The sequence below is a fragment of the Geotrypetes seraphini genome, chromosome 2 (assembly GCF_902459505.1).
Source record: "Geotrypetes seraphini chromosome 2, aGeoSer1.1, whole genome shotgun sequence".
In the NCBI taxonomy this organism is placed as follows: Eukaryota; Metazoa; Chordata; class Amphibia; order Gymnophiona; family Dermophiidae; genus Geotrypetes; species Geotrypetes seraphini.
Genome location: NC_047085.1, coordinates 35,507,319 through 35,523,422, shown reverse-complemented (window position 1 = coordinate 35,523,422; position 16,104 = coordinate 35,507,319). Strand labels below are relative to the sequence as shown.

Genomic DNA, 16,104 nt, shown 5'->3' with positions numbered 1-16,104 from the left:
ACCACCTCACCACATCAAGGGAATCCGCCATCGACCCTAAGACTTGGAGGAAATTCTGCACCCGAGGACACCAGGATGCCATAAAGAGGCAAATCTGAGATTGCACACTGCGCATGGGTAAAACTGATGAATTTGCGCATGTAATGTAATGTAATTTATTTCTTATATACCGCTACATCTTGTGTGGAGAACTTTAAAGAGATGCCAGTAAAATGGTGCGTCAGTAGAGAAAACTTAGCCCTAAAGAGAAAGGTTGCTTGAGTGGGTGAGTCCACTCTAAGGTGTTGAATTAGTTTTGAGCCACATAGGAATTTAAAGTTTTGTTAGATGAATTTTTGAATGTAAGACGGTGTAGATGTGAATTTATCAAATCAAATATTTAACAAAATTTCGTTAGCCTTTAGAATGTTTTCCAGTGTAAACTGACTGGGAAATTTTAAATTAATTAGAAATAAGGTATATTTATTGCATTATATTTTAATCACTGGGCATTTATTTGTGTTTCTAATGGAGTGTACACTAGTAAGGTGATTTTTACCTCTAAAATTAGTTTGATCCCCTTTGAATTGTAGTACCACCTTGCTTAATTTATGAATTTATCCAAATGAGATTTAAACCATAGAGTGTATGAGGTTATACATTTCATTGATTTAGATAAGGTGGCATGTGAATGAATCAATTATATTGTTTAGCAATTTGATAGTTTTTTGTATAAGTATTAACTGATAAATGTTGATTACAGGGTGTCACTTGATTAAGTGTTTTAAGTAATACTGGTATATCAATTATGTATGAATCCAGAGTTTTCCTTAGGTTAACTGTTTGGTGTTATTCAGTTTAGGAAATTAACCATTACAATTAGGTATTAATTAAGTACGAATTTAATATGTCAATGAGCTCATTTATATGTCCTCTTGAGGATTTGAAATAAGTTAGATTCACTAAGGGCTCCTTTTACAAAGGAGCGCTAGCGTTTTTAAAGCACGCACCGGATTAGTGTGCGGTATCCGAAAAACTACCGCCTGCTCATGAGGAGGCGGTAGCAGCTAGTGCGCCTTTGTAAAAGGAGCCCTAAGAGTTAATGTATTATGTTAGATAGTTCAATTGAATGTCTTACGAATGATTTGAAATAAGTCAGATTAAAAACAGTCTTTTAAAAATTGTGAGTGAAAAATTGTAAATGTTAACCACAATTAATTAATAAGTCTTTTTGATCATGTATATCATATTATCTGTTGATTTGTATTTAATATTTTTAATGAATGATTTTGATTGTATAATTGGTAGGAAGCTTCAACACAGCTTAAGAGTGTTTGTGATGTATGTAATAATAGATTTAAATACATATTCTTTGTATTGCGCAGAGCTCCTTATGAACCCTTGAGAAAGCCTTTATGTGGCAAAACGGATCCCGTCGGGCAGGCTAGTGATTCTGCACATTAAAAGATAAGTAACAATACTTTCTGTTGTGATGTTTTATTTGAATTGGTTTGTTGAACTATGACACAACAGTAAGTGCTAATTAAGACATCAAGGAAGAGGTGAAAATAAGGGTTGAGGAAGTATATCATTACCTATTAAATGTTTGAATTACACAATCGGTGTGAAAGAGAGTGGATATTTGAGACCCTTTAGACCTCTTCCTATATTGGACACTCGTAAGTGAGGTGATTTGCCATTGTGGATGTTTCCAGTTTACCTTACTTCATCATCTTCTATATCTTGGTAGTGATCCTGGAAATCTCCCCAAAGGTCCAGGTATCAATACCTTCTTGCTCCTCTGGGCAAAAATCCTCATCCCAAGAGACCCTCAGGCGCTTAGACAACAGAGGAGTAGAGAGGGCAAAACCGCCGCTGTATGGGGCCGAACTGGGGAAGATGTTGAGGGCAAACCTCCCTCCCCCCCCCCAAATGGAAACAGAACCTCCAGCCACCAGCACATAAGCTTTACGTAGTGCCAACATAAAACTCAGGGGGAAAACCCCCCGGCGGCCCCAAGGGACACCCTGCCCCGGCAGGGGACCCAGCCATACCTTGCCTCTGTATTTCCAGAACAGGGGGAAGGTCACCTGAGGTCACAGAAATGAAGGAGGAGGTTCCCGCCGAAATTGGACCTGATACCGCCAAAAACGGAGCTCCTGCGGCCTGTCGCGGCTGAAAAGCCTGGGATTTTCCTGATGCTGAGGCCGAGGAATAGACCGACGCAAAAAGGGAATCCCCAGCCACTCCAGCAGTAAGGGAATCATTTTCACCCCAATCGTCGATGGCTGGGGAACCCTCCGAAGCCGACTCACGAGGTACATGCGGCGGGGTGCCATGACCGCCAGCAACCGCTGCCAAGACTCCCCCACCGCTCCAGCCTGCACAACGCTTGCACAAGCTGGCGAGTACCTCGCGTCTGAAGCACAATGAGCATTTTTCCCCTTTAAAAGTGCTCATTGTGCTGAAAACCACTCTAGCTGTAAGAAAAAGTACCAGTTAGATGAGAAATACAACAAATAAACCTGGCAGGGTTTTGTTTTTTTAAAAAAAATCTTTATTCATTTTCAAATCAAAACAATAAGTGCACAAAAATACATCATACAAGTAATTCCAATATAGCACTATAATATTTAACACATAAAATCTAATAGTGTAATAACCCCACCCATCCACCCACCCTTCATCACATTTTCAACTAAAATAGTATACACATGTTACATAACATATTATTATATAATATTGTGATCACAGCTATAATCTATTATTAATAATGTTATTATCATTGGTTTATTTTAAATATTATTGTGAAATGCTCAGACCAAGTAACCCAAAATATAGTGAAGTCACTACAATGAGGTTAATAAGGGGACCATCATCGCCTTCACCTGTCCCCTGCCCTCCCTACATGACCAAGAACTATTACAGATCAACTTGATGTACTTATCTGAATAGGGGGGTAGTTGGTTTCGTTAATTCTCATTGATGACTGTATGCTAGTAAAATTTGTGTGCTCCGTTAAAATCCTAGAACTGTTCGTTCATTCTTCCAATCCCGTCCCCCCGACTCGAGTTTCACCTCTTCATCAGGGAGGGACCCTGGTGATGGCTCACTGAAATCAGACTCACTCAAAGCAAACGGGCCCGTTTGCTTTGAGTGAGTTTGATTTCAGTGAGCCATCACCAGGGTCCCTCCCTGATGAAGAGGTGAAACTCGAGTCGGGGGGACGGGATTGGAAGAATGAACGAACAGTTCTAGGATTTTAACGGAGCACACAAATTTTACTAGCATACAGTCATCAATGAGAATTAACGAAACCAACTACCCCCCTATTCAGATAAGTACATCAAGTTGATCTGTAATAGTTCTTGGTCATGTAGGGAGGGCAGGGGACAGGTGAAGGCGATGATGGTCCCCTTGTTAACCTCATTGTAGTGACTTCACTATATTTTGGGTTACTTGGTCTGAGCACTTCACAATAATATTTAAAATAAACCAATGATAATAACATTATTTATAATAGATTATAGCTGTGATCACAATATTATATAGTAATTCTTGTCACAGAATACTAAGTTTTATCTCCCTATTAAGTAAGAAACATAACATATTATAACATATCTTATAAAATTACTCCCCAACTCCACCCTCCCCCTTGAGTGTGCTAAATACAGCTAAGAAAGAAAAGAAAAGAACTGATAACTATTCATCGCAATACTTTGCCAATGGCCCCCATATCTTTACAAAGTTATTATATGTCCCTTTTTGTATCGCTATTGCTCTTTCCATCTTAAAAATATGGCATAATGAATTCCATCAGAATGTGTGAACCTGGCAGTTTTAAAGGGAAATGAGCCCTTTAGACCGGCACACCTCAGGATTTTTTTTTTTTTAACTGCTGAGGAACAGACTCCATATCTTCAAAGCTGGAAGCCTGACCAACCAGAGGGCCAGGCTGCCAGCTGAGGCTCCTCTACAAAAATTTGGGGAGGAGGAGGAAGGTGGGGGGAGGGACCCAGCACGAGACCCGCTGAGTTTAACACCCCTGAGATAGGATGGATCCCCAAACAGGACCCGTCCAAGTTCCATCCGGCACAAAAGGGGAAACCAGGAGTCCAAAACAAATTCCAACAGTACTAAGAGAGGAGCCAAATTAGTCTTACCACCTGCTGTTTGAGATTGAGGAAGATTGGATTGCTAGGGGGGAAGCTATCCTGATATACAAGTTTGTTCTGTCTCCACCTGCTGGTAGCAGTGAAGTATAAAACCCATTCGTAAAGACTATACAGGCCTTCAGGCGCTACAGAATGTGTGCTTTTATCTTATATTCCCAATTATTATATTTAGTTTTGTTGGAGGTAAATTATTTAAGTTTGCTTGAATTATCACTTGACTCAAGAAATTATGGACAAAGTAAAAATTAGTGATTACATTAGTGATTTCTATTCCGCCATTACCTTGCGGTTTCTAAGTTTGAGTCCAGCCCTGCCTCCAGCCATCTTTATCCAGGTGTTGTGCTAAATGCACCTATTACAAAAGAAAGAACTGAGACATCTGTTCAGACAGTGTTAACTATACCTACTCAGGCTAATAAACAAAAGCATGGCTGGGTGTGCCAGTACCCCTACCCCCCAGTCTGCAAGAAAATTTAATCATGACATCACTGAGGGATGTGATGCCCTGCTCTATGATTGGATGTGATGCCAGACTGTCGCTGAGTTCTGAACCACCCACATCTATAAAGCCAGACACATGTTCCATCTTCTCTCTCTTTCCTCTTTTGCCCTGGATCATCATGCTACAACATCTCTCATCAACCGTGTACTTGTACATGCCATGTGCTTAGCTCTCCAACTAGACCATGTGGTCTTCTAAGGACTTTTCAACCAGCATTTGTGAGTAAATTTAATCTATTTAGTAAAATTTTGTCTAGTGATACTATTTTTCCTTGCTTAACGATCCTACTTGCTTTATTTATTTAAAAAAATTTCTATACCATTTAAAACTAAATGGTTTACATACATAATTTTGTAAAAACATGATAAAACAGACACACAATCAATCATCAAAAATAATATCTACAAACTTATAACATAGCTTAGATAATAAAAATCATGAATAATTCATCAACAGTGCAAAAAGGAAATTTATTGGCTAAAAAATTTTGATTTTAATGCTTTAATATAAATTTTCAGTTTGCTTATAAATGTTCTGAGTCTTACTTCTTGAATATATATTCACATATATTATACTTAATATATATATTATAGAGCTAAATTTTAATCAAACGAGTTTCTTTCCCCATATCAATAGTATCTGCGCACACTCAAGGCCTGGTGACACTCACCTTCTATGAGAATCTCAGAGAGGGCAGGAGCCAGCAGACCTTGAACATGCGCAGATGCTCAAGGCCCCCCACTGGTTCAAAATATAGCTGATCAAAAGCAGCAGCACCATCCATGAGTGTATGGAGGTCAGTGGCTCCGTGTTTGGCGGTCAATGACTCGGGGGCGGGGGCAGTAACTCCATTCATGTAGGTCAGCAGCTCTGGGGCAGAGCATGGAAGGTGGGTGGGCCAGTGCTTGAAGATCAGCGGATCTGCGGCGGTGGAACCAGGAGTGTATGGAGGTCAGCAGTCCTTTTTTTTTTGCCCCCAAATCACAGTTAATATTCGAGTATATTTGATACCATATATTAATTATTTTTCATTTTCTAATCTCATTATTGTCTGAACTAAAATATCACCGATATTAAGCTGATGTTTGGTTTTCTGTACAGAATGTAAGAATGCAGAGCCCAGCATGCCTCACAAGTACTTTTATTAATGTTCTTTCAACCAAAATAAAATTTAGGAAAACCCCAATTACAGTGGAACCTTGGTTTACGAGCATAATTCGTTCCAGAAGTATGCTCGTAAACCAAATTGCTCGTATATCAAAACAACTTTCCCCATAGGAATGAATGGAAACTCGCTTGATACGTTCCCCCCCTTGAGGCCACAGGCGCTGCTTCATAACCCCCACCCCCCGGCGATCCAGCATCCTCCCTGCTCACATTGCCCCCCACCCCACGATCCTACATCCCCTGCCGAGCACCCAAATAGCATCCCTTACCCCGATTTGGCACCAGCACCAGCACCAACGTACAGGACATGCCGGTGTTGGTGCCCGAAGATCCTCCCTCTTGGCTGGGATGGACTGGGCCTTGAGCATTTGCACATGCTCAAGGCCTTCTGGTCTCGCTCTCTCCGGCATGTCCTGTGCGTTGGTGCTGGTGTCAAATCAGGGTAAGGGATGCTATTTGGGTGCTCGGCGGGTGATGTAGGATTGCGGGGGGGGGGGGTGTCGCGAGCAGGGGGGGATGTCGGATCGCCGGGGGGGGGGGGCGCTCGTAAATCAAGTCAAGCTCGGTTTCTGAGGCGCCGATTTTGCAAATGTTTTGCTCGTCTTGCAAAATACTCATAAACCGAGTGCACTCATAAACCGAGGTTTGACTGTACTGGTATAGGCTTAAAATGTTTATATGCAATGCCTTGGGCCCATAAAATTGCAAAAAATCATCTCTCTGTTTTGAGCAGGGAGATGTGGGGAAGAAAATTAAAACTGTGGGGAGTGTGAAGGGATGGGGATGAAAAATGTGTTTCATTGGGGGTCAGATGGGAATAGGAAAAAATCTTTGTGTTGCTGGATGAATCTTTTTTCTCTGTATCACTCTCTAGCCAGGATTGATGCCTCTGTGTTGCGCCAATCCAAGATGTACCTAACTCCACTGTTAACATGACCTGGAGCCACCCCTTGAGGACAAGCACTGATGCAGAAACAACGATCTTTGTCATAACGCGTTTGAGGACAGACTTAAGTGTATACTTTGGAGGAAAGGCGGGAAGGAGAGATATGATAAAGACATCAAACGGTTTGGTTTGATATAACGGCTAAAGTGGAGAGCGGCTGCATGATAATTAAAGTCCTAGATTTCAAACTTTTGGACTTTAATAAAATGGGAGAGTACTTGAAGAAAGAGCTCTTAGGATGGGCGAACATAAGAGAAGAGGAAAAACAGTGGTCTAAACTGAAAGGAGCGATAAAAATGGCTACGGCCCTATATGTAAATAAAATTAATAAAAACAAGAGAAAAAGGAAACTGATTTGGTTCTCCAAACTAGTGGCGGAGAAAATAAAGGCAAAAGAGCTGGATTTCCTGAAATATAAAAAAAAAAACAAGAAGAGGAGTGCAGAAAGATCTACTGGGTGAAACTGAATGAAGCCAAGAGAGATACGTCTGGCGAAAGCGCATTCAGCAAGCAGTGTGGGGCAGGCTGGATGCCAAAAAGATTGCAACTGCTCTGCACCACTGGAGATTAGAGGAAGCAGCCATCCAGCAAGGCTTTTTTTTTTTTTTTTTTTTTTTTTAATAAAAAAGGTACAGGGGAGGGGGGATGATTTAAAAAGGTACCGGGGGTGGGTGGGATGATTTTAAAGTGTTAGATAGGCTGCCCCATTTAACTAAGCCATGCCCCATAGACAGGTTTGTAAAACCCATTTATAGGACATGGTCTAAATATGGGAAAATACAGAACTTGTTTTCATGCCTGATAAATACTCTAAGCATGCTAATTCTTAACTTCACTTCTCCCACTCTATGCTTTTCTGTTCCATTTTTTATGTAATTCCTTTTCAAGGCTGTAAACCAGGGGTGTCCAACCTTTTGGCTTCTCTGGGCCGCAATGCCCCAAAAAAATTTTTCTGGAGCCACACAAACACTAACACTAGCTGATGAGCAAAAAAAATGTTGAGCAGGTCTCAAATTTGCAATCACTAATATAGAAGATGTACATATCTAACAATAAACCTTCATTAAAGGGACACTGTGGAGAGGAACCCAAAAAAGCAGTAATACTTACCGTGACTGAGTGATCCTCCATGTACATCTCTGACAGTGGGAGCAGCCACAGGCTTCCGCATCCCCATTTTGATGAGTAGGGAAGCATGCTCCTGGTTCTCCCATTCACTTCTATTACAGCTATGGTGAGCCTCATCAGAGTGGTGATGCTGAATCAGCTGTCAGCAGTGAACTTGGAGGATCGTTTAATCAGGGTAAATATTACTGCTTTTTTGGGCCTCCCAACTTGAGCTTAGGCTCCCTCAAAATGAACATCTCCCCTGCTGTAGCTAGTAGGGATCCCCAAGCCTCACCAACTGGCAGCCACCTCCTCCCCGTCCAACTTCCCAAGTTCTGCAGCTGGCAGCAATATTGTAGAGCTGATGTCTTCCCCCCTCCCCCTGGCTTTCATGCATGCACGAAAGCAGGGGCAGCTTGAGGATATTGCCATTGGCTGCAAAGCTTGGAGATTTTGAGTTGCCAGACTGGAGGAAGATGTTTTCAGTTGGCAGGGCTTGGGAATCCCCACTAGCTCAATTTATAAATTGCACTCAGGCAAGGAGAAACTTTGGTGCCCATCCACTAATTTTGGGCTCCAGTCCCTCCCCAAATCAGCTGTATATGACTACACCACTGAATACAAAAATAATTGTGATGCACATATCCCAAAGCTAACATATTCCAGTTAATAAATTCAAAATAAAACTATTTTTTCTACCTTGTTGTCTGGATGTTTGGTTTTTCCATCATCTTGGTCCCAGTTTCTCTTTCTGCTTTTTCTCTATTTTCAACTAATTCCCTTTCCAGTGTCTGCTGTCCATTTTTTCTCTTCTCTCGTTCCATTCCTTCTTATGCCTGTCTTCAACGTATTGATTTTTCCTTTTTAGCTTTCTTAACTTTTTCTTTTCTGTCTCGGTCCACTCAAATCTTGCCTTCTTCCTCACCCTTCTTCTTTTTAAATGTTCAGCTACCTCTCTATTCTCCATTTTCTCTCAGTTCCTGCAGCAAACACTCAAAGCCATGGGCAGCGGCTTCCATGCGCCTCCTGCGGCTGATCTGGAAGCGTTCCCTCTGACATCGCGAAGTCCGAGGGAACACTTCCGGGTCAACCACAAGTAGCACATAGGATCCGCTGCCCGCGGCTTTGAGCAAACGCTGCAGCAAGACGGAGGAGGGAGCGAGCCAGCAAGACAGTAAACACCCAAGGGGCGACATAGGAAAACACCGCATCGCCCTCGAACAGGGCTGCACAATATACTTCACGGGGCCGCATGCGTAAACTAACTTACTGTATTTGACAACAGGTGGTATATAAAATCTAAATAAACCATATACTTCACTAGACTATGACAGGATGATTTGAATGCTTTTTATTCTTTTGAATTAGAAGAAGTAAATAAAACACTTAAATGCTTACCGTTGCATGTGAAATGGTAAGGATCCCATTTTTGACCATGCACTTTCTTCTTTGCCATACTTTCCTTAGTCTGGAAATTTATTAAAACATACCAATAATTTCCTTATATTTTAAGCAATGAACTTTAAATACAAATAAATCATACTCTTAACATTCTAATTATTATTTGCAACCAAAGGGGGGGAGTGTTATCTAAACAAATCAACTTAGGTGGTTATGGCTTTCAGTTGTGTTACTTAATTCACTGAAAGGGTCTCATACCTAAAATATTTTCAATTAATTTAATATTTCTTTTGATGCCACCTTCTCTACAATGATAGTAGAAAGTTACTTAACTATTTTAAAATAACATACAATAAACACACTATAGAATCATAATAAAACTCACAGAAAATTCACCCATCCAAACTAACCACAATAACACAAGAGTGTGTGTGTGTGATATATATATATATATATATATATATATATATATATATACACACAACTTAACAGGGTAATTCTATAACTTGGAGCCAAGATGTAAGTGCCATAATGGGGTTCACTTCATGCTAATTCTATAAAAGCAGATAGGAGCACCTAAGCTATTTTAGAAAATTAGCCCAAAGCCATATTGGCATGCCAAAATGTAGGAATACCTACTTATGACAGGTGATGACATGCCTAAGTATACCATGCAACACACATACATTCCTCTCACCGTTACACATTAAGGAACTTATTTTCAAAGCAAATGGACATCTTGAAAAGCCAAGATGGCTGTTCTTGTGGTTGAAATGTCCAAATCCTAATTCTGCAGCCTCAAAACAGGAAATGTCCAAGTGAACTAGGCATCCAAAGTTGGATGCATCTTCAACGGATGTTCCAGGCAGGGCATGTCAAAAGTGGCACTATACTCAGGACATCCTAACGAAAGATTATGTTCTTACCTTTGCTAATCTTCTTTCTTGCAAATCTACTCTCTGTTCCTGGAGAAGTGGGTTATGCAACCCCAGTTGCAAGACTGCTTATAGGAAGCCTCATTTACTTAATTTTTAGACCCTCCCCTCTTACTTCAGGACTGCCCTCAGTTCATAGAAAAGCAGACAGTCACATGCAGAGGACACAGACAAAGGGAGGAGTATGGGGGAAACTCCCTGACAAATCAGTCTAATCAGCTCATAACATGAAATATCATAACAATCAAACAACTGAAACAATCGAAAAAAATTATTAAACAGTATATACCTGAAATAAATTACGCTATAAGGAGACTCAGCCTGCACTAACAGAAGGGGGCTACAATTTGGGACCCCCCCAAGGCAAAGTGCAAAACATTTTCAGATGGTACTCTTAGAAAGGCTGGTCAGGAAACCAGAAGCCCAGCTTACCTGTACATGTTAAGGCAGACAATCAGCAAATCAGCAATTCCCAGGGTGGGTTCCAGGGATAGAGCATGGATTTACAATAAAGATGATTAGCAAAGTTAAGAACCTAATCTTTTGTTCTTGTACAATCCTGCTCTATTCCTGGACAAATGGAACATAACACAATAGTCTCATAGAGTCAGGGTAGGACCAATGAGCCTGCTGCTAAGATAGAAAAATAGCATCCTGTTTGGCCGCCACAATGATCCTGTAAAACTTGGTAAAAGTATGCAAGAAGGACCGCATAGCATCCCTGCAAATCTTCTCCAGTCAGATCGCCGACAACTCTGACCAAGAGGAAACATCTCTAGTAGAATGAGTCCTGACAGAATCCGGGAGCTTCATTCCAGCAGCGATGTAAGCAGATGAAATAACCATAAGAATCCATCTGGAAATAGTGGCCTTTGAGGCCACCGGCAGTTATGGGCAGGACCAACCAGCACAAACAGGTGGTTGGAAACCCGAAACTCGTTCATGATCTCCAAGTTCTGCAATAAAATCCTGCGTACATCCAGCGACCGCAACACCTGGCCCTGCTTCCTCAAACCAGAGGGAGTAAAGGTAGGAAGTCGAACCTCCTGGTTAATGTAGAAGCTAGAGACCACTTTTGGAAGAAAGGAGGGAACAGTGCATAGAAACACAATGGAATCCGTAATCCTAAGAAAAGGATCCTGGCAGAATAAAGCCTGAAGCTCAGAAACCCTATGGGTGGAAGTAATGGCCACCAGGAATACTTGTCTTGACAGTGAGATCCATTAAGGGCACTTGCTTCAAAGGTTCATAAGGCAGACAAGCCAGAGACCGGAGCACAAGATTGAGATTCCAAGTCGGACAAGGTAGCTGCAGCGGGGACTGAAGCCTCAGAGTGCCCCTCAGAAACAGGACAATGTCCGGGTGAGCTGCTAAAGAGCCTTTCAGAGGCTTAGGATCCAGACAGGAGAGACTGGCGATTTGAACCCTCAGAGAGCCGACAGCCAGTCTCTTTTCCAGTCTGTCCTGAAGGAACTCCAGAATCAGAGGTACTGGCAGCACAGACTGATCTTTGTGCTTCTGGACATAAAAACATAAGAATTGCTGCTGCTGGGTCAGACCAATGGTCCATCCTGCCCAGCAGTCTGCTCACGCGGCGACCCCAAGTGCTCCAAATGAGTCCAGTCTCACCAGTTTAGCATGAACTTGTCCAACTTTGTCTTGAAACCCCTGGAGGGTGTTTTCCCCTATAACAGACTCCGGAAGAGCGTTTCAGTTTTCTACCACTCTCTGGGTAAAGAAGAATTTCCTTACGTTTGTCCCCTTTCAACTTTAGAGAGTGTCCTCTCGTTCTCCCTACCTTGATGAGGGTGAACAGTCTGTCTTTCTCTACTAAGTCTATTCCCTTAAGTATTTTGAATGTTTTTATCATGTCCCCTCGCAGATTCCTCTTTTCAAGGGAGAAGAGGCCCAGTTTCTCTAATCTCTCGCTGTACGGCAACTCCTCCCTTAACCATTTTAGTCCCCCTTCTCTGGACCCTTTCGAGTAGTACCGTGTCCTTCTTCATGTACGGCGACCAGTGCTGGATGCAGTACTTCAGGTGAGGGCGCACCATGGCCTGGTACAGCGGCATGATAACCTTCTCAGATCTGTTTGTGATCCCTTTCATGATCATTCCTAGCATTCTGTTCGCCCTTTTCGCCGCCGTAGCACATTGTGCAGATGGCTTCATGGACTTGTCGATCAGAACTCCCAAGTCCCTTTCCTGGGAGGTCTCTCCAAGTAACGCCCCGGACATTCTGTATTTGTGCATGAGATTTTTGTTCCTGACATGCATCACTTTGCACTTATCCATATTGAACCTCATTTGCCATGTCGATACCCATTTCTCGAGCTTGATTATGTCACGTTGAAGATCTTCGCAATCCCCCTGTGTCTTCACTACTCTGTATAACTTTGTATCGTCCGCAAATTTAATCACCTCGCTCATCATACCAATGTCCAGATCGTTTATAAAGATGTTGAAGAGCACAGGTCCAAGCACTGAGCTCTGTGGCACCCTGCTGGTGACGCTCTTCCAGTCTTAGAATTGTCCATTTACCCCCACTCTCTGTTTCCTATGCTCCAGCCAGTTTTTAATCCACATGAGTATTTCACCCTTGATTCCATGGCATGCAATTTTCCAAAGTAGTCATTCATGTGGAACTTTGTCGAACGCCTTCTGAAAATCCAGATATACAATGTCAACCGGGTTGCCCTTGTTTATCTGTCTGTTTACTCCCTCGAAGAAGAGCAGCAAGTTTGTCAAGCAAGATCTGCCTTTACTGAAACCGTGCTGGCTGGTCCTCATCCGATCGTGTCCATCAAGGTGATCAATGATGCGGTCCTTTATCAGCGCCTCTACCATCTTTCCTGGTAGTGAGGTCAGACTCACCAGTCTACAGTTTCCCGATCTCCCTTCGAACATTTTTTGAAGATCGGCGTAACATTCGCCACCTTCCAGTCTTTCGGAATCTTTCCCAATTTGATCAACAGATTGGCTATTAGCTGAAGCATACCACAATTGATACATCAAGTTTTCACACAGACCGCCACAGTTGACTTCTTTTTGTTGTGTAGGAGAGTAAAAATCAGGCCCGAAGAATAGCCTCTGTGGTCTAAGTCTGAATCGCTAGGCCATAAGACCAAAGCAGTCCGGATCCTGAAGCGCAATTGAGCCCAGCGTAAGAAGACGAGGATGGCAGGGAAGCTTGAGGCCCTGGTCCAGTTGCAGACAACCCAGGTTGGCATACCATGGACGCCTAAGCCAGTCTGGTGCCATGAGAATCACCCAATCCCTGTATGCCATGATCCATCTCAACAGCCGACCTATAATGGGACATGGAGAAAAGACATAAAGAAGACCCTCCAGTGGCCAAGGCTGCACCAGCATGTCTAAGCCTTTGCTGCCTGGTTTGTGATGGTGGCTGAAGAACCGATTCGCCTACTTGTTAACTGCCAACACCATGAGGTCAAACGTCAGACAACCCAACAGTTCTACTATGCAGCCGAACACTCTCTGGAACAGGTACAATTCCCCAGAGTCCACCTGGATGTTGTCTACCCTTGCCATGTGTGCATCTGAAAGCACCAGGAGGTGCTTTTCTGTCCACTGAAAGAGAAGCTAGGCTAGACTGTTCTGAGCCTCTAAAACTAAACTAAACTAAAACCTTAAGCTTATATACCGCATCTTCTCTATAAGGATAGAGCTCGACACAGTTTAGAAGAGTTAAAGGGCATGGAAAACCTTTTGTATGCTGAAAGGCTGGAGAAGCTGGGGCTCTTTACCCTGGAAAAGCGAAGACTTAGAGGGGACACAATAGAGACTTATAAGATCATGAAAGGCATAGAGAAGGTGGAGAGCGACAGTTTCTTCAGACTAGCAGGGACAACAAAAACAAGAGGGCATTCAGAAAAATTGAAAGGAGACAGTTTCAAAACGAATGCTAAGAAGTTTTTCTTCACTCAGAGGGTGGTGGACACCTGGAATGCGCTCCCAGAAGAGGTGATAGGACAGAATACAATATTGGGTTTCAAAAAGGGATTGGTGACTTCCTGAAGGTGAAGGGGATTGAAGGATACAGATAGAGGGTAACTTTACAGGACACTAGATGAATAGGGAATACACGATTTAGATAAAGGATCACTTACAGGTCATGGACCTGGGGAGCCGCTGCGGAAGCGGACTGCTGGGCATGATGGACCCCTGGTCTGACCCGGCAGAGGCAATGCTTATGTTCTTATGTTTTTAAGAAAGAAAAATTTAATAAGAATTAGTGGTTATAGAGAGAGCAGCGGAAATTATATTTTTGAAAATAGCCAAGTTTTCAGATGTTTTCGAAATAAATGGAAAGAGCTCCACCGTCCAGGGGAGCTGGGCAAGCAATGGATCCAACTACCGACTGCAGCGGTAAATACGCGCATCCTGCAACAGACATAGGTGGGCCCTGGCCCAAGGAACCACATCAAACGTTGCCACCATATACCCCAGGACCTGAAGATACTGCCAGGCAATTGGGACTGGAGTTTCTAGAAAGTCCCAGATTAAATGGAGAAGCTTCTCCTGGCACGAGACAGGCAGGAACATCTTGTTCTGACCCATAGCAAAGCGAACCCCCAAGTATGCTAAGTCCTGCACTGGCTCGAGGTGATTCATTCGGAAGTTGATCACCCAGCCTAGGCACCGAAGCAACTTGACAACTCGGTGAACTGTCTGACATCCCATGGACTCCAATAGAGCCCTGATTAGCCAGTTATCCAAACATGGGTAGACCAGAACTCCAAGAATGTAGTGCCGTAAATTGGTAATGCTGCTGCAGAATGTGAACCTCAGGATTCTCCTCTGTTCCGTAAAGATAGGAATATGGAGATAGCTTCTCTGGACCTGACAGAGGCCTAAGAACTCCCCTGGAGCTACCGAGGCGATTACCAAGCGCATCATTTCCATTCTGAAACGGGGAGCTTTGAGGGATGCATTGAGGTCCAGGATTGGTCTCCAGTCTTCAGAGCCATAAGAACATAAGCAATGCCTCTTCTGGTCAGACCTGAGGTCCATCGTGCCCAGCAGTCCACTCACGCGGCGGCCCAACAGGTCCAGGACCTGTGCAGTAATCCTCTAGCTATACCCCTCTATCCCCTTTTCCAGGAAATTGTCCAATCCTTTCTTGAACCCCAGTACCATACTCTGCCCTATTACGCTCTCTGGAAGCGCATTCCAGGTGTCCACCACATGTTGGGTAAAGAAGAACTTCCTAGCATTCGTTTTGAATCTGTCCCCTTTCAACTTTTCTGAATGCCCTCTTGTTCTTTTATTTTTTGAAAGTTTGAAGAATCTGTCCCTCTCTACGCCCTTCATGATCTTGTAAGTCTCTATCATATCCCCTCTAAGTCTCCTCTTCTCCAGGTAAAAGAGACCCAGTTTCTCCAATCTCTCAGCGTATGAAAGGTTTTCCATCCCCATTATCAGACGTGTCGCTCTCCTCTGAATTCTCTCTTTGGTACGATGTATAATGAGTATCTGCCCAAGCTCAAGTCATGCTCTGGAACGGGCTCGATAGCCATGAGGCTCAGCAACCTTTGAATTGTTGCCTTCACCCGGGCTGCATTTTACGGCCTTACCCGCTGGGGAGTCCAGAAAGAGCTCTGCTAGGAGCCAATGAAACTCGAGTTTGTAGCCGTCCCGAAGAATGTCCAAGACCCAGTGGTCGAAGGTGATGCCATGAAGGCCGAGAGCCATCCCCGATCTGTGGAAGAGCAGCCAGGGGTTTGGCATCAGAATCTCTAAGGGGACGGTACCTATTGTCTTGAAAGGACTTGGATTTACAGTCCTGCACTCTAGCCATAAGGTCATCCAGACTTTTACTGAACAGCAATTGCCTTCTGAAAGGAAGCCTATTCAGGGTCACCTTACAGGA

The 16,104-nt window shown here is 43.1% G+C and overlaps 1 protein-coding gene across 7 annotated transcripts in view; it reads right to left on the bottom strand.

The window, feature by feature from the left end:
- Positions 1-16,104, bottom strand: part of ASAP1 (ArfGAP with SH3 domain, ankyrin repeat and PH domain 1) — a 558,081-nt gene that overhangs the window by 289,879 nt on the left and 252,098 nt on the right. For all 7 annotated transcript variants that reach the window (XM_033933030.1, XM_033933029.1, XM_033933028.1 and 4 more), the window contains one exon: positions 9,275-9,344. In XM_033933030.1, coding sequence (XP_033788921.1) covers positions 9,275-9,344 — 70 coding nt within the window. The remainder of the gene's footprint in view (positions 1-9,274; positions 9,345-16,104) is intronic.